Source organism: Morus notabilis, unplaced genomic scaffold (assembly GCF_000414095.1).
Source record: "Morus notabilis unplaced genomic scaffold, ASM41409v2 Scaffold1108, whole genome shotgun sequence".
In the NCBI taxonomy this organism is placed as follows: domain Eukaryota; kingdom Viridiplantae; phylum Streptophyta; class Magnoliopsida; order Rosales; family Moraceae; genus Morus; species Morus notabilis.
The window spans coordinates 91,581-109,858 of record NW_010361440.1 but is presented as its reverse complement, the minus strand read 5'-3'; the positions used below and the strand labels follow the sequence as shown (position 1 = coordinate 109,858).

At 34.0% G+C, this 18,278-nt stretch overlaps 2 protein-coding genes and 1 long non-coding RNA gene across 3 annotated transcripts; 2 read left to right on the top strand and 1 right to left on the bottom strand.

The window, feature by feature from the left end:
- The first annotated feature begins 4,651 nt into the window (after positions 1 to 4,651).
- LOC21392482 (cytochrome b-c1 complex subunit 9) lies at positions 4,652 to 6,195 on the top strand. Its single transcript, XM_010099529.2, has 3 exons — positions 4,652 to 4,863; positions 5,495 to 5,542; positions 5,929 to 6,195. Exons 1-3 carry the CDS (start codon positions 4,744 to 4,746, stop codon positions 5,977 to 5,979), a joined length of 219 nt encoding a protein of 72 aa, XP_010097831.1. The 5' UTR covers positions 4,652 to 4,743; the 3' UTR covers positions 5,980 to 6,195.
- A 1,561-nt stretch (positions 6,196 to 7,756) lies between these two features.
- Positions 7,757 to 10,252, bottom strand: LOC21392481 (iron-sulfur assembly protein IscA-like 2, mitochondrial). The gene is made up of 4 exons (XM_024166544.1): positions 9,944 to 10,252; positions 9,279 to 9,409; positions 9,038 to 9,146; positions 7,757 to 7,986 (listed from the first exon to the last, which is right to left on the bottom strand). The coding sequence occupies exons 1-4, from the start codon at positions 10,118 to 10,120 to the stop codon at positions 7,921 to 7,923; spliced, it is 483 nt and encodes a 160-aa protein (XP_024022312.1). The 5' UTR covers positions 10,121 to 10,252; the 3' UTR covers positions 7,757 to 7,920.
- A 654-nt stretch (positions 10,253 to 10,906) lies between these two features.
- On the top strand, positions 10,907 to 14,916 carry LOC21392480. The gene is made up of 3 exons (XR_002902334.1): positions 10,907 to 10,979; positions 11,076 to 11,158; positions 14,727 to 14,916. It is a non-coding gene; the product is annotated as an uncharacterized LOC21392480 (long non-coding RNA).
- The last annotated feature ends 3,362 nt before the right edge of the window (positions 14,917 to 18,278 follow it).

The window sequence follows — 18,278 nt, the reverse complement described above, 5'->3', positions numbered from 1 at the left end:
CACACCTAAGAACCTTTGGATGTACAGCTTATGCACATCAAAAGGAAGGCAAATTAGACCCTAGATCAATAAAATGTGTGTTCTTGGGCTATCATGAGGGCACTAAAGAATATAGATTGTGGGTAAGAGATGGCAAATGATTCAAAACAATAAATAGCAGGGATGTTATATTTAATGAAAATGTATTTCCATGTTTGCCTAACTTTATTGTCTCCACAGGAAAAAGTGTTTCTATTACTAACCCTGCAGGTACCGTAGAAAGCCAAGTTCAGGTGGAGCCTTAAAAGGGCTATACGGATCAGGTGGAGCAAAGACAAGACGGGACACCATAAATTAATTATGGGAACAACTCAGATGAACCTGATTGGCAGCTACAATCTACAGAATAATCCACTTCCGAACAGGAGCATAATACATCTCAATCTAATGACTATGTTCTAGTCAGGGACAGGCCTAAAAGAGTGTCTAAGCCAACCCAAAGATATGGTTTTACAGCCTACTCTGATCTTATAGCTTATGCATTCATGACAGCAATAGAGCTAGACAAGAAGGAACCAGACACCTACCAAGAAGCAATCAAATGTCAGGAGTCAAATAGGTGGGTGACAACCATGAAGGAAGAAATGACCTCTCTATATAGGAATGGAACTTGGGTCATGGTTCCAAGGCCAAAGGATCAATCAGTGGTAGCCTGCAAGTGGATATTCAAGATCAAAGAAGGAGCCTCGGATGGAGAACCATTCAAGTATAAAGCAAGGTTAGTTGCCAAGGGGTTCACACATAGAGAAGAAGTTGATTTTACTGAAGTTTTCTCACATGTGGTTAAGTATAAAACCATAAGGATTATGCTCTCTTTAGTGACACAGTTTGATTTAGAACTAGAGCAAATGGATGTCAAAACTGCCTTTTTACATGGTGAACTAGAGGAAAGCATCTTCATGGAGCAACCGGAAGGCTTTGAAGTCTACAAAGGAAAGAACATGGTTTGTCTATTGAAGAAATCATTGTATGGGCTCAAACAATCGCCTAGACAATAGTACAAAAGATTTGATACTTTCATGGTCACACAAGGTTTCCAAAGGAGTTGGTATGACTCCTGTCTTTACTTTAAGGGCTCAAAAATACTAGAAGCCGAATATCTACTATTATATGTAGATGATGTGCTTTTGATATGTAAGGACATGACTAAACTAGAGAAGATGAAAGGGATGCTCAAGTCAAAATTTGACATGAAGGACCTTGGACCTGCTGGTGGGATTCTGGGAATGAAGATCAATAGAAACAAAGACAAAGGGACCCTATTTTTAAATCATAAAGGCTACCTGGAGAAGATGATTGAAAAGTTTTCCATGAAGGGAGCAAAGCCCACCACTCAGACTATAACCAACCAATTCCAATTATCAGCTTTACAGAGCCCTAAAACAGATGAAGAGAAGAAATATAAGGAAACTGTTCCATATGCAAATGCAATAGGATCAGTCATGTATTCCATGGTTTGTACTAGGCCTGACTTGGCATTTGCCATAAGTACCTTGAGCAGATACATGGCTAATCTTGGGAAGGAACATTGGCATGCAATGAAGTGGTTATTAAGGTATATTGCTAGAACAATGGAGTACGGTCTGACGTACAAGAAAAATGGCAGCAAGGTGAGCATTGAAGGTTTTGTGGATTCGGACTATACAAGAGATAAAGATAGCAGAAGGTCTACAACTTCCTACTTCTTTGCAGTAAATGGAAACTGTGTTCGCTGGAAAACTCAATTACAACCGGTTGTGGCACTCTCAACAACTGAAGCAGAATATATGGCTGCAACAGAAGCAATCAAGGAAGGAATTTAGTTATAGGGACTTCTGAAAGAACTGAAGCTGATGGAAGGAAATGCCACTGTCTTCTCAAACAGTCAAAGTGCTATCCACTTATGCAAGAACCCTGTTTTTCATGACAGGACCAAACACATTGAAGTAAAGTATCATTTTCTCAGGGAGAAGGTTTCTCAGGGAGTGATAAGTGTGGAAAAGGTTTCCACAGAAGATAACCCGGCAGACATGGGGACAAAGGTAGTTACACTAACCAAGTTTAAGCATTGTCTTAAACTGCTTGGTATTGAATATGGGTGATTGAAGAGTTAAATCGAGCAAGGATCCAAAGGAATCATGAAGTGATATGCACTACCTGGTCATACATAGAATTGAGGTAGAGATTGTTGAATCAATTCTTTTATGACTTAGTTTTAATGTTTGATATAAGCAGTCTTTACTGTAGACAGAAACGACTTGTCGTTTCTGCTGGGATGCAAAACTCGGGAAGCTGTTGAAACTGATGTGGACAAGTGAAGCACAGGTGGCAGTGGCTTACTAGACCGTCTTACTTGGACTCCAGATAAGAGAAATGGTTTCGTATGTAATTCATTTTCATTATTCATTTTTTTCTTCTTCTTTCTTCGAGAGCATTCCAGAGTGTGAGAGAGAAAAACTTATACAGAAAACCCTAGAGTGAGAGAGGCAGTATAGAGCGAGAAAGGTGAGAGAAAAGGGTAATTTCTCAGGGGAAATTTCTTGCTCAGTTTCTTAGGAAAGTGTAAGGGTGTGATTTGAGAAAGTTTGTAACCCTCGTGTAAAGACTTTGTTCTTATAGTGCATATTAAATTTCCTCTAGAGAGTTTGCGGAGAGTAGGCAATTTTTGTGCTGAACTCCAAGATCAAATTTTGTGTTCTTGTTCTTGTTTTTCGTTTATTTGATTCTTATTGAGATTAGGATATATTTTTCAAGTTGTTATGTGGTTATCAAAATTTTGCAGATGGCACAGTGGCACCAGCAGCAGGCAGCCGTCATAGGCCTGGACTGCCACGCAGCCATGGTGGAAAGGCAAATCCGTATAAAAAACCACCAAACGCGGCCACGGTGGAAAGGCAAATCCGTATAAAAAACCACCAAAGTGCCGGAACAAGCACAAGTGCCCGCCTAATTCAAGCCCTTGAATTAGAGACCGACCATATATATATACTGTGACAATAAAGTCACGATTATGTGACTACTAGTTGTCAGCTACTGCAATATATAGCATGTGTCTGCTTAGTTATAGTAATATATATATATATATATATACCATATATCGTGCAAGCCAGTACATGTTAAGAATATTAAGGAGACAAAATGTGTGGTTGGATTATGGATTAATGTTTGCCAGCAAGGGCTTCAAGGCTTGCAGCGTGTTTAAACGTTTGTTGTGTAATGGAAAACTGTACTGTAATATCAGTATACTACTCCATAACAAATAAATAAATAGCTGACTTATACGTCAGTGGTTTGTACATCTCTTAATCGGACTGACTACACCTCTTCTTTTAATTAAAAAACTTTTTCCAAATTTTTTTTAGAATAAAGAGACAAATTAACCCCTTAATTTGCACGGTCTTGATTTTTATAATTTATTTTTAATTAATATCTTTTTTAATCATATAGCTATATTAATCAAAAGGATATTAAGAAAAATAAGAGGTAAAAATTGAGACCCATACAATTAAGGGTAAACTCAATAATTTTCTCTTTTTTTGATGCACAAATTGAAACAGTCCAAAGTCGATATATACCTTCGATTCTTCATGTACTTTTTCCGATTAGTAACTATACATTTCTCGATGAGGAAGACAAAATCGAGCTTGATAAGAATTAAATCTAACTCTTTTGAAATGGAAACATATGTGTATCTAAGAAAAAATATATGTTTATTTATTTATCTATTTATTTGAGATGGAAACACATATGTGTATCTATAATAGAAAGATAAAGATTAAAAATGAATAGATCAAATGAAAAGAACATATTTAGAATTAAATCTGACTCTTTTGAAATGGAAACACATATGTGTATCTAAGTAAAAATGTATCTATTTATTTGAAATGAAAACACATATGTGTATCTATAATAGAAATTAAGATAAAGATTAAACATGAATATATGAAATGAAAATAACATATCTTACTAAGAAATTTAGTGAGGAGGTAAACAGCTTTTCTCTTTAGGAACAAAATATAAATTAAATGACAATTTTTTAATAAATTAGTAAATAGAATTAAATTTGGGATTTACTTTATTTACTCCACCTAAAATTTGATAAATCAGGGATTTATTCATATTTATCCTTCGGCCAAATTTAGTACATTCAGGACTTATCGGATTTTTCCATTTATAAATTTAATAAATTCCTGTTAGCCTACATTTACCTAATATGATCAAATGTAATAAATTCAATATTTCTCTTCAAAAAAAATTATAAATTATTAATAACTTGTTAATTTACTATTTTTTAGTAGATAAAGTCTTTTTACCGTACTTATAATCTTTTTTTCAGAAGTAAAAATTTTATCAATTAACAATGTAGCCAAAAATATTATTTACGAAAATCTTCTTTTTTCAGACTTTTTTTTTTTTTTTTTTTTTGTGGAATATTTGTTGACAAATTTACTCGCTTTAATTCCCTCAAAATTTAAAGGGAAAAATAAAAGGAAAAGAGAACACAATCAAGCCGTTCATCATATAGCATAGACCAATCCCCGCGGTCCACAAATCGGTCCGGTCGAGCCGCAACAAACTGGTTCATTATTAACCGGATGGACCGTTCGAAAACAAACCGTTCGCGAAAAGCACTACAAAATCGATTCCCAAATTTCAGAGAGGGTAAACGGAAACCCTAACTCTCGCAGATCCGAAAGAAGAAGACGCTAAGCAAAGTAGATCGCCATGGATTCAGTTGCTCGAAGAACAGGCGGAGGCCTTTTCGAAGGCCTTTACAGAGTGATTATGCGGCGGAACTCCGTCTACGTCACCTTCATCATCGCCGGTGCTTTCCTCGGAGAAAGAGTGAGTACCAAATATAGCCATGGCGTTTTTTTTGGGTTTCGAATCGTTCTCTTTTGTTTCTTCTCTCCCACAAAAAAATCTCTGCTTGCGATGAAACCCGAGAATCTCAGAAGAAAATGAAATCCTTCATTGATCCGATCAGAATTTTGTTTTTTTGTTTTTCTAAATTTTATCTGTGATTGAAAGTTAGGGTCGATTCTAATGCTCCGGAGAAATGGACACCGTGGAATATCAGTAGATTGGATAGGGAATAAAAATTGAAAAAAAAAAAAACGTTTCTTTTTGTATATCCAACAATAGCGAACAATTCATCTCCATGACCACGCCTAAAACTGAGTTTTGACCTAACGTAGATTTAGAAGGACAGTTTTTTTTTTTTCTATTTGCGTTTATGCAATAAAAATATTTCATTGGTTTTTTTATATTTTAGTTTTGTACATTATTGTTGGTATAATTGCCAGGTTTATATTGCTTTTCTGTTCATGAATTAACGTGAAGTCGTTTCATATGAGTTAGCTCTATGTGTGAAGTGTCGTTTGGTCTAAAGTTGGTTCTATTGACAGAAGAAAAATGGGTATTGCCATGAGAGTTGATTCATCAATTATTCATATATAGTTTTCTCTGGTTGCAGGCTGTGGATTATGGAGTTCATAAGCTCTGGGAATACAACAATGTTGGGGTATGTTGCATCTTTTGCTTATAGATTTATGTTCTTTTACCATTTTGATCATGACCATTTTCTTTTCTTTGTGTAATCATCTTTTCGAAGAGCTTCTAGATCATTGGAAATCATAGAGTGTTGCATTACACAGTCAATATGTTTGGCATACTGATCTGTTAGTAATAATAGGTTATTTATTATCTTTTAGGCGTATCACTTCCGTTAATTGTTTTTCTTTGTGCTATTTAATTTCGAAAGCTGGGTTTGATTGACTAGGAAGTACTAAGTAGTTTCGATGAGAAAACATGCGGCTGAACTTGAGATTTGATAGCAATAATATTGTGTGATGGATCCTTTTACTAGTGCCAACTTCAATTTGAGTTTATTTTGTTCTATTGATGCAGAAACGATACGAAGACATTCCGGTTTTGGGGCAAAGGCAGTCAGAAGAATGAAGTTTCTAATCTCTCTTTGACTATTTCATAGTTTTCACACCTCTGGAAAGAGTATGCAATTATGCACTTTGTAGTAAATTCCAATTTTTGCAATAAGCATTTCTCTGCATTGATCATATTTCTTAATGATGGTTACATTGAATATGGAGTTTGGAGTTGTTGCTAAGTTTGAATTCTGTTATTACAACGAGGAGCATTGTTTTGTTTGGCTTCTGATCTGATTTTGGCCTACTTACTCCCTGTACATTTTCTTTTTCTCTTATTTATTCTTGCATACGCCCTTAAAGTCTTAAATTTGATGAAACCGTCTAACAAAAAAAAAAAAAAAAAGGAGTTCATTACCCATCTTGGTCTCGTCGTTCTTGTGCTATAAGCTGAAGTTTCTGAAAAGATCTATATTAACCTTAAGGTTAACCTTTTGAATTGTGCAATTTTGATGGTAGTTTTGTTGCCTAACTATATCCAGACTCCATACTTGTGGCGCATAGCTTATTGCAGACTTTCAGACCTTTAACTGAGTTTCTGGGGTGCAAAATATGCCTTTGAAGCATAATTTTAGTCAATTACTTCTCTTGGCAAGAGATTTTATTTTTATTTTTATTTTTATTATTTTTTGTTTGCTGCAAACTTCTCTTGACAAGTTGTTTCTCAATTCTAATATTCATAAGATCTAAAAGCGTTTGCAACTCAACCAGCAATCAAGTGCACTGTTTTTATTAGCAATACCGTTGCCGTCTTTCAATTCTTTGAGTGGTACGCAAATTGAATTAATATCTCTGCATGAGAAGTGGTAGCCCATGTGATTACCAAGCTCTATCAATTACTCTGTAATTGTGACCGCATAAGAAATTGTATCAAGTTCAACCTGGAAAGAAGAAATGTGATTTTAGAAATTATTGATGGTCTTGATTCAAAATTACTCTCAAAATTAATTTATACACGTACCGTATTAGACAAAGCATGCTGTCAAGTAGACATCTGTCAAATATATTCTTGGCATCTTTAGATATTCTATGCATTTATTGATGTGATAATAAACAAATTTAGGAAGAAATGGCCATTCTTCCTTTCCCAGTTCCTAGAGAGCTACTTACTGACAACAGTATAAGACCTGCGGATGCTGGCTTACTCTAACAGGAGTGAGAGTAAAGATTATTTGTTGGGAACAGACTCTGATTGGTGCTCTCAACAATTTTTTTACGCCATTGTGGTTATGCGCCCTATTGGGTTTTCACTTTTCTGATGCTCTATTGTTAAAGGTACTCTTCTAGCTGCTAATTAGCATGTTTGGATTTCTCCCGAGCTGAATTGTTTAGTTCATAATGTTACTGACGGATGGCAAATGACGCATGTGGTGTAGATGTGTGGAAATGTGGATAATCTGTATCAATTGCCAATTTCAATCTAATTGAACATAAGATGATAAAAGCTCAACTATGAGATGAGACTGACTTTTAACCCCTCACTCTTGATTAGGTAAAAATTTAAACTCATGCACTCTAAAAGGAGTATTTGTCTTTTTTCCTCACAAATATATAACGAAAAGCATGCACATTTTCCAGTGACAAGTGATAGATACAATACAACACAAACCAATGTTAACGCTCAAAATGGGGGGAAAAATCATTAAACTCGAGCTTACATAGTAAAATGTGATAATCGGTCGTAATCACCAATTTCAATCCAATTGATACAAGATGTACTTTCAAGTCTCAACTATGAGACAAGCATAGCAGAGAGAGAGAGAGAGAGAGAGAGAGAGAGAGAGAGAGAGAGAGAAGAGAACAAATCTCAATAACAAGTAGTTGGTACAATACAAGCCTCCTGTTATATAAATAACAATGTAAAACGAATGAACATGGGTTTCTGCGACTCTTGTTCTAAAAAATTGGACGTTTATCCTCTACAGCTGAAGGAGATTATTGTCAATTAATCGCAGAGCTACAGTTTCACCACAAAAGAGCTTTTACAACTGCACCCGCCAACTGCACTTGGATTTGTAGTCACCTGTAGATGAAACCGTAATTAATCTATCCGCTGCAAGACTATTTAGACAACCATGCAAGATGACTCCCAATTTCTCAGAGGAATCAAACGAGGCAACATAAACCATATGCAGTACCATTATTAAAGATTCCCGAAACATGGGAGACCTCAACAGAATTTACAACCCTCTACTGATTCAATTGAAATAATCTAATGGTTTGTGATTTTCACACTTTTTCCACCAAAATATAGCGTCACTTCAATTAAACTAGTAGGATTTGTGCCATAAATTCCAAAGATAACTCATCGAAATCATATCGTTGAATAGATTAATACTAGTTGTCACCCCACTGGTTATGTAACCAAATAGAGATTGTTATGTAAGGCTGTGTAGGACCCCATACCAGCATAATCAATGGGTCGCAGAGTTGACATGTCACTTTACGATTGATTGAAAAAGTGTGGTGATGATCATTGTAAATAGCATTGCTCCTTTGAATAGGTTATAGGACAATTAGTATCATGCATCCACAAAGAATAAAGCTAGAGCGCATTTTTGGTGTTGTTCACCACCCCAACTGGCGCCTACACGTCAGCTGACGTGGGTTTTTGAAAACAAAAGTGTAAGCCATAACACGTATTGGTTTTATAAAATCTAACAAGGGAGAGCAAACCACAGTGGATTTGCAGGCCAGGAAATGCATATCAAGAGTCTTCTCTATGTAAATCAGACGAAAATTCAGCAGATGGATTCTTGATCCTAAACCACTTGCCAGCCTAAACCAGTTACCGGCATGGAAAAGCTTATGAAACAACCACACAATACTAGCAGTGGTTTATTAGTTGCAGCCAGGCCACTACATTAGATCGCCTAAGTCATTTTTGACCATTCAGGCACATGTTTTTGGTAGTGGTCTCAATTCAGAAAACCGTACCCTACTAAAATCAATGATAGCCATATAAAATCAGAATACAACCTAAGATAAGGCTGCCTCGAGGCACAATGCGAATAATTGGAATGCAACTGTTAGTTAACAGAGGTATTTTTTCTCAGCAAGAAGAACTGACTTACCACAAAAGCTGAACGAATAAGCTCCTCAACATAATCAACTGTTGCCCCTTTTACAAAATCATATGAGATATTGTCCACAATCAATTTGACTCCTTCAGTCTCAAAAAACCTTTTTTCATAGGACAAAGGATAGAAAAGTTAGAAAAAATAAAATTTCAGGATTTTTGAATTTTGAATACCTAAACTTCTAACCTGATAACCTAAGGAAGCAAATAAGCGTCTCAAAGTTAAAGGAAAGAACCTGTCGTCTGGGTTAGCTATGTCATCCAGATCAAAAACATATTGGAAACCAGAGCATCCCCCCGTTTCTACACTCAAGCGAAGCATCTTCTCTCCTGATAATTCGTCACTAGCTTGTAGTTCTTTCATTCTCTGTATGACATGAAATGAAATTTCAACACAACAAATAGTTCCATAACTAAAAAAATATGAATAAAAAACATAATTTTTGGAAAACTTGGGTCACAATATTATAGTGCAAGAGCTGCAATTATGAGGGTCATGAGCAACTTCAATTGAACAAAAATTTTGTATTAAATGCCAAAATATTATAGAACAAAAAACCTTCTTCATTAGTATCACAAGTAGGCAAAACAATCCAATCTTAAATCTCGTATTTTTATGCATAGCAACTTTCCAGCACAATCCAAGTCCCATAAAGTAGAAGGAAATTTTCAAAAGAATTGCAAAATAAATAAATAACTAAAATCACTTTTTTCCTTCTATTTCTCTTCCGAACCCCTTTCTTCCATTTTCCTCGCACCCGAATGAAACAAAATCGCAATCAAAGGGAAAATCCCAAAAAAGATCTCAAATTGATAATACAACAACGGCAAACCAATCAAATGAAATTAGAAAGTATTACTGAACGAAAATGAAATTGATAGTAAAGAAGAGGAATAGTACGCGAACACAATTCTCTGTAATATGAACGGCATCGGAAGACGGAGACGATTCAGACGAAAAAGAAGCTTCGCGAAGAGCAGAGGAAGAAGCGGAGCTGAGGAGTCTGTGGTTCCGTTGGATTTGAGCGGTGACGTACGACGTAAAGCGGCGGAGAATCAACGATCTCGATGACGCCATGGCTGACTTACGCCATTAAAATGAATAAGCTTTTCGTTTCTGGGTTGTTCTTTGTTAAATTCCTCAAAGTACAAAGTCGCTATTTTTTTCCTTTTTTTTTTTTTTTTTTTTAATTTTGCTGAATAAAGTACAAACTCCGCTATTTGATATCGCCGTTTTAAGAAAAGGCGCGTGGCGAACATAAACAAGGCTGACCCATGTCCGCGTCACGTGCTTCGATTTTTGACCTCGTGATTCTTCTTTCTACTTAAATGTCATTCTTGCCAATTCATTTCCCTCTCTTAGGTGATAGAGGGATTCATTTTCTGATTCGAATTATAATTTGTGGTTCATTGTAGTATTTTCTCTCATAAAAAATATACGTAAATCAAAAATAATTTTAATCACATAGTTCTAATCTATAAACCAAACGGACTCTTAACTTACCTTTATTGTCCCTCATGCGTGCGTGCAGCGATAGAGCCACTCCCAAGGGCTCCTTTTAACTTTTGTCCCTAAAAAACTATTCTTACACTGTAATCTTCTAAATTTTATAAGGATATTTTGTACAAATGGTCTTCAATTTTTTTAAAAATTGATAGTTTTTTTTTATAAAACGACCCTTAACTTATTTAATAAGTTGTAATTTCATTTTTTTTTTTTTTATCAATTGTAGTGCACGTGAAAATCACGTGACTCATGTTGTCGCTGAAAAGACGAAAATATCCTTAATTACAAAGGAGCATTAAGAACTAATTTGAACGAACTCTTTCAAATGTTTGAACCTGCTAAAAAGGCTTACAAAGCTGCGAGGAAGGACAGTGACCACGCTGCCGGGATGGCTCTGAGTGACGAGGCTTCTTCAGCACTTGCAGACAGGGTAATTAAATTTGAGGGAATTTTGAGTTTGATAAGCTTCATATTCCTTCTTCTGATATTATTTATTTATTACTTTTTTTATACGTGCAAATGTCAGGTTAATGCTATGCTGCAAAAGCTAGAAAAGGAAATTGATGATGTTGATGTAAAAATTGGGGATCGCTGGCAGTTGCTGGACAGGTTTGTTTGTTTCCCTTCTCCAACAATTTTTAGAGAAGTTTTTTGGCATAATTCAGCCCAAGTGATCTTATAAATCAGCTTTTGAAATTAGACTTTGGCTTTGTTTTGACATTTCTTTGGTTCTGCACGGGATTGGATTGTTTTGAAATCTCATTTGGGAACCTCAGTTTTCCTTTTTGATGATAAATTGTTATATGGGTTTTGTAGTTTTGGGGTTTTCTGTGATAAATTGTTAAGTGGGTTTTGCAGATTTGGGGTTTGTCATTTAGGTAAAGGTTTTTTTTTTGGGTGTTCTAAGATAATTTGAATAACATAATTGTAATTAAGGGCATTTTCGTCTTTCCAGCACTATACTGTTACCTTTTGGACGACAATTGATGGAAATGATGAGATTGCACATTTTTAAATAGGTTGGAGGTCGTTTTATTAAAAAAAATGTTAAGGATCAAACTGTCACATTTTAAAAAGATTTAGGATCAAACTGTCACCTTTTTAAAAAGGTTTGGGATTATTTGTGCAAATTACCTATTTTATAAATTATAACTATTTTTACATTTGTTTTTGTTGTGCCAAATGTCAAGTTAAACAGATTTTTAATAAAATATAAATAATAGAAAGATTTAAAAAATTCAAAAATTTAAGTGGTTCGGCTTTTGGCTTATATGTACGGGTAGAAACGGTGAAAAATTCATCTATAAACCAAAAGAGATAACAAAGTCAGAGAAATATCTCCTATTATCCAAATCTAAAATACACCTGTTAGATCTATTTTTTGTAATTATTTTATCAAGCTAAATTAAGAGACTATGAATGCAATAATTAAATAGGCACAGAGAATTGATATCGCGGTTTGGTAGTCATCTACATCCGCAAAGTCACGTCCAGATATTGAATCATCCACTAATTCTCAACAATTACAAACACCAATTGGACTTATACAAATCAAGACTTCTTCTTTGAATTTGTCGCCATTACGCCCATATATTGAATCATCTACTAATTCTCAACGATTACAAACACTAATCGGACTTATACAAATAAAGACTCTCTCTTTGAATTTGTTGCTTTTGTGTAGAAACTAGATAACCTGATCAGCAAACACTACTCGTCTTCAAAACTACCCGACGAAAACCCTTCGTCTAGTAGGTCGCTCTCTTCTAAAAGCTTCAAATTCTTCTCCTGAAGAAAGATAAACTATTGAACTCCCTTTAACATTGCAAACGTCTTCGCCCGAAGACTACTACTTCTTCTCCCAAAAAATGATAAATTGTTGAACTCCTTTCAACACTGCAAACGTCTTCTCTCGAAGAATGATAACGGAAACTTCTAAAAACATTATACATGACACCCAAGAAGCGTACAAAATGAATGGTATTAAGTCCTATTTATAGAGTAGTAGACGTTTATCTCCAAACTTATTCAAAATTTAAACCGTCGCACAATTGATTCCACGACTTATTGTAACACTATCTGATCTTCACTTTAAAATTTGAACTTAGTATTGTGCCTTATTTTCTCTACTCTTATCACCATACAATCTTTATCCAATACACGTATGGAAAGGCTTTAAAATATATCTCAATTTATTCAAGTCTTATCATAACCGGATTTTAACTTAATCAAATCATCTAGTGAATTACATATATCAAACTAAATCCGGATTTACACTTGGACTTGTACACTATTATTTTATCTTCATTGCAATTCAAATACTAAACATCCCCTTTTCTAAATTCAAATCTAAGGCATAGCTTCTACTGCAATCCTTTTTATGACTTATCAAAACTACTCAACTCGAAATGAATTGCAACTTGAATTCAAACCCGCAAAAGCAAATCTTTTGACCTTTAAACCATAGCTGCTATATCTATTTTGTTGAAACTGCATCCTTATCTCTGTAAATTTACAACACAATCAAGTCTGCTCAAATATCACGATCAAGGCTGCATCAATTTTTTCTTCACCTGTTTTTTGAAGTTTTATAAGATTGCTGATTAATTATCAACTAATAAAAATACTTAACAATACCAAAAATCTCTCAACCGAAAAATAAAAACCCTGATTGTTAAAGAAATAATTCTATGACTGATGTTGAGAAATAAAAATCGGGATGAGAGAGAAGAAAGTGATTATTATGCTCGTCTTGAAACTTCTCGTAGGCTTCACTTATTTATAATCTGTTTAAGTGTGAAAGGCAAGAGCTCTTTTTTTTTTTTTTTTTTTTGGTAAATAATTAAAGGCAAGGAACTCAGGAGGAGATTTTCCGCTTTTTTTTTTTCGTCAAAAAGTCATCGTTGAACCAGTCTCCAGAGTAACTTAAAATTTCCAACAAAAGGACAAAGACTTGATCAGCAAATGGATGAAGTTCTAGTGGCCCCATTGCTTTCAATACCGAATTACCAATTCTGGTGATTGTTATGTATGCCCTCTTAACGTCTAACCCAAGAAAACAAGAGAATTTTACGGGGTTTTTTTTTTTCACTGCATAGCATTATTTATAGCAGTTTTACGTCCAACAATAAACTCATTGGAAACTGCAACGTTCTGTTATGAACTTCCAGTCAAACCCAGTCAAGCTATATACTAGAACTCTGTAATCCCTATCTACTTCATTCTAAAGTCTTTTCAAATTTTACCTTCTCTCGGCCTGTAGTACCACTCTAGTAATTCTACTCAGTGACAAAGTCAAGAATTTAAGTCGGGAGGGGGTCTTAACTACAATAAAATTTTAATTAAACTCATCAATTATGAATATACTACAATTGTCCGTGACTGGTTTTCATACCTTCAAAATGTTACATAATAGTCTCATTATCAACGTTATTTGAAAATGTCTTTTTCGGTGTACTTTAGTAAAATATCATTGATTAACTAATCTCCTATTCGATTGCATAGCGAATATTCTCAACATTCATGTAACTTTGATCATTAGATTGAATTGATCTGTATCAATTTTCAATTTGAGAAATCTCTATATCAGGAGATTTGATAGCTTGGTTAACTTAATTACTCGATTATGTGATTGTAATTTGTATTTGTTTGGAGTTCATGCGTAGTGCTATATTTACTTGTGAATTCTCTCTGTAGCATATTGTTGAATCATGCTAAACTTTTGTGTTCTCTCTTTTTTTATGATCTTTTTTAATTAAAGTTGATAATAAGCAGTTTATTTTGGCGGACTGATCATGAATATCTATAACGACATGATACACTAAGGTGTTTGTTGATAATCTTGTTATATAAAGCATTCCAAAATGCAAAAACTTCAGAGCTTTTTACCGATCATGATTTCCAAAAATGTAAAATATATATGGTGAATCCAAAGGTATATACCATGCTTTTCTTTATTGACTTGAAGGGTATTAGAAGTACATGGTATGCTAGCTTTCACATATATTACAGCACCGTAGAATGTAGATAGATTTTCACTGAAACCATAAAACATATTACCCTATTAATTCTCGGCCATTTGTCACGTGATTAAATATACCAAGCAAACAGACACAACATACAGTACATGCTTAACAGATATTGTACATCTCATAGTAGCCAGAGAATTTTATTACAGCAATAAGAAAAGTCTCAAAGTGGGTGCATCTGATTGATTAGTTCATCATAAGCCTGATCAAGGTGGACATTTGCGCTTATACGGGCTACACGGAGGTTTTGGCGGGCTCCGCTTTGGGAGGCATCCTGGTATGTATCTGCCACGTCCGCTACAAACCGGCTTTCGCTTCAGTGCCGGAGCTGTGATATATTTATGCTCTGCATAATAAATTAATCGTCAATTATCACATGAACATTTCGTTGGCTTTAAAAATAAAGTATAAAAATTATTAAGCATACGCTAACTATTAGTTGAGATTTCCCTTTCGGGAAAAAAAAAAAAAAAAAAAAAAAAAAAAAAAAAACACGTGAATATGGTCTATAGACGTGATGGACCGCAAAACTAACTGGAATTACCATAGAATTAATCTCCACGTTGCCTAAGTAGAAGCGTGGCAACAATAAATTTCATGATTCTAATACATTTTAATTGTGTTATTAATAACTTTAAAAAGAAAAATGATTGAAATAGCACTTATTTATAATTACCTGCAGTAATAAAATTGGGAAAGAAGATAATGGTGGCCAAGATAATGCTTAGTACGAAAAGAACCTGCTTCGAGATACTCAAGTTGTTATTGCTCAAGTACTGCCAAAGGCAAGGAGCTGACGAGAACCTTTTTTTTTTTTTTTTTTTTTCACTTTGCATACCCTTTTTCGTCTTTTTCTAACATGCATGCATGTAATATTTATTTATCCAGACTAAACATGAACATAAGATACTAACATGAACATAAGATAGTAATTGGTCCAACATGAGATTAATCAATAAATTTCCCACTAATTCGTTCATATATCATCATATTCATATACGTGCATGCCTAATCCTAGTCATGAATTTCAACAGTATTAATCCAAAACAGTTAGAAAAGGATTAATTACACTTAATAATTAACTTGAGAAGAAATTGTTAAGCAACAATCAACAATCAACAATCAATGATTAAAGAATCCACAATTCTACAGAAAATTTCTATCGAAATTTTTGTATTTTGACATTGCCAATGGAAAGAAGGTACAATTTTCATTTTTTCCGTACAATATCAGCGATATTTCGGAACATGAGCACATTCCACCATGTAGATAACTAGCTCTTATCCACACCAAGCCCCACATAACACTTTTTTTTTTTTTTTTTTGGGCCAATGGCATTTTTTTTCCCTCATCATTGTTTTTCCGATTATGTCGTTTTTGCATTGCTGTTGTTTTGGTTGAATTTTGATATTGTCGTTCTCTATGCTAATATTCATTCTTGTTGTTGTGGTTGTTTCTTTTAGGTAATTATAATTTCTAAATATAGTTTTTGTTACGAATAATAGCTATTACCGGTCAAAGTTATTATGCAAGTCCATCAAAGTTATTGTTCATGTCAGAATTTTACTGTACAAATAGTACCGTAAATAGTAAGTATTATGCAAATAATGCAGAAAAATTTTCTAAATAAACTCTAAAACTCTTCATTTTATATACCTTCAAAAATTAATAAAAGTCTCTCTCTAGTAAGTATTGGTGATTGGTCAATTCAGTACTGCCGAAGGCAAGTTGCTGAGGAGAATTTTTTCTCTTTTTTTTTTCATTTTGCTTACCCTTTTTCGTCTTTTCCTAACATGCATGCATGTAATATTTATTTATCCAGACTAAACATGAACATAAGATACTAATATTAAGGAAAAGACAGATTGAAAAGTAAAGGAGCCATAGACGACCTGAGCATTGACTTGTGTCTTCCCAAAAACGCACAACGACTTGGTTAGCAAAATGGATGAAGAGCCACCATCCTTCATTTTACTTTAGTGGCCCTAAATCTTTCTTGGACTAATTTCCATGACAGCCTATGCTTTTTTCTTTTTTGAGTTTGAGAAATTTCCACTACAATTATATTTGATCAGTCATAGGTGGTAATTCTGTTTTATACCAATTATGATGAATGTCATGTGGAATAAAAGACTTATAAAACTCTTTTGCTGAAGTAATAAATATCTAACCCAAGAACACGCAATCAGAAGAAACGAATATAAGAGGAAACGACGACAAAAACAAATGAAACGGCAAACAAAAAAGAGAGAGGGGGAGAGAGAGAAAACACAGTAAATAGCAAACGACAGTAAATCATAAACACGACACCGAAAAGTAAACCAAAACAAAACCTGTAGAAACGACAAATTTATAAAGGAAACGACAACAAAGATGAAAAGAATATAAGCGTAAAAACTGCTTGTATGTGATCATCCCAACGACTTCAATAACAAAATAGAACAAGAAATCGTAGGGTCTATTTGATTCACGCGTTCAAGTTAGTGATTTTGATTCATTGACGGAAACTTTGTACGAAAGTTATTAGTGGGAAATTTTTGAACTCAATTTTTTGTGAAAGGAAAACATTGTAGTAAAATCAATGGAGAAAAAGGAAAATAGACCAAGACTTGAGAATAATTAAAATTAATAGGTCAATAATTTACATAAGTTAATAAATAGGTCAAATTATTGTTTTCGTCCATAATTTGTCTAGTTATGAACCATAGCTTGACAAGTTATTCCTAATTTTTGTCCATAACTTGTCTGCCTATGAACCATAACTTGACGAGTTTGTCCATAACTTATCTGGTTATAAACCATAACTTGACAAGTTATGGCCTATTAATTTCTATAACTAAAAGTTGGCCTATATACTTTCTTAAGCTTTTCATATCGACATATTTCCTACTATTTCCTTAAAATCAATTATTTAAGTTTGAGTATAAAACAAACGGGCCTTTAGTCAACAAATGAGTTGAAGAGTCATTAATATATGATCATTCATCGCAAGCCGCACAAGTTCGAATCAAGTTGATATATCACATACTTTTTAAAATATGGACCACTTATCTAATTTTTAGTGTATATTTCAAATAGAACTTGACTATATATGATAAATTTAAAAATTCAAAATACAATTCTTAACTTGATTTTTACATATTTTAGTGTTTGAGTCTATCAAAATTCTACACGTGACAAAGACCAAATCTCTTTTGTTGAAATATCAAATCCAAGAATTAGAAAGTTCATAGCTAGGAAGGCAATCTTTTAGTCGACCTTTCTTTATAGACATTGGTCACCGTCATTTCCGTTGTGATTTTATTACTTTAGGTTTAAGTAATTGGAGGTTAGTCATTGTGATTAGTGATCACGTTACTTAGAGAGCTAGCCATGCATGACTTATTATGTGCTACTAATTTTGATGACTTATTATGTGCAGGTATAACATGTGAATATGATCTATAGACGTGATAGACCATAAAACGAACTTGAAAATACCATAGAATTAATCTCCACGTTGCCTAGGTAGAAGCGTGCCAACAATAAATCATTATTCTAATTATTTTTAATTGTGTTATTAATAACTTAAAAAAGAAAAATGATTGAATTAGCACTTAATTATAATTACCTACGGTAAATTGTCGAGCTAGGATAAAATTGGGAAAGAAGATAATGGCCCGTTCATTTCACCAATTCGAGTTTTGTTACAGTAAAAAACT

Excerpts from the sequence above, each read along its gene's own strand:
- LOC21392482 (XM_010099529.2), top strand. The coding sequence starts at position 4,744 with ATGGATTCAGTTGCTCGAAGAACAGGCGGAGGCCTTTTCGAAGGCCTT. Across the intron at positions 4,864-5,494 it reads GTGCTTTCCTCGGAGAAAGA|GCTGTGGATTATGGAGTTCA; the intron begins GTGAGTACCAAA and ends CTCTGGTTGCAG. Across the intron at positions 5,543-5,928 it reads GGGAATACAACAATGTTGGG|AAACGATACGAAGACATTCC; the intron begins GTATGTTGCATC and ends CTATTGATGCAG.
- LOC21392481 (XM_024166544.1), bottom strand. The coding sequence starts at position 10,120 with ATGGCGTCATCGAGATCGTTGATTCTCCGCCGCTTTACGTCGTACGTC. Across the intron at positions 9,147-9,278 it reads ATAGCTAACCCAGACGACAG|GTTTTTTGAGACTGAAGGAG; the intron begins GTTCTTTCCTTT and ends CTATGAAAAAAG. Across the intron at positions 7,987-9,037 it reads TTATTCGTTCAGCTTTTGTG|GTGACTACAAATCCAAGTGC; the intron begins GTAAGTCAGTTC and ends TTTCATCTACAG.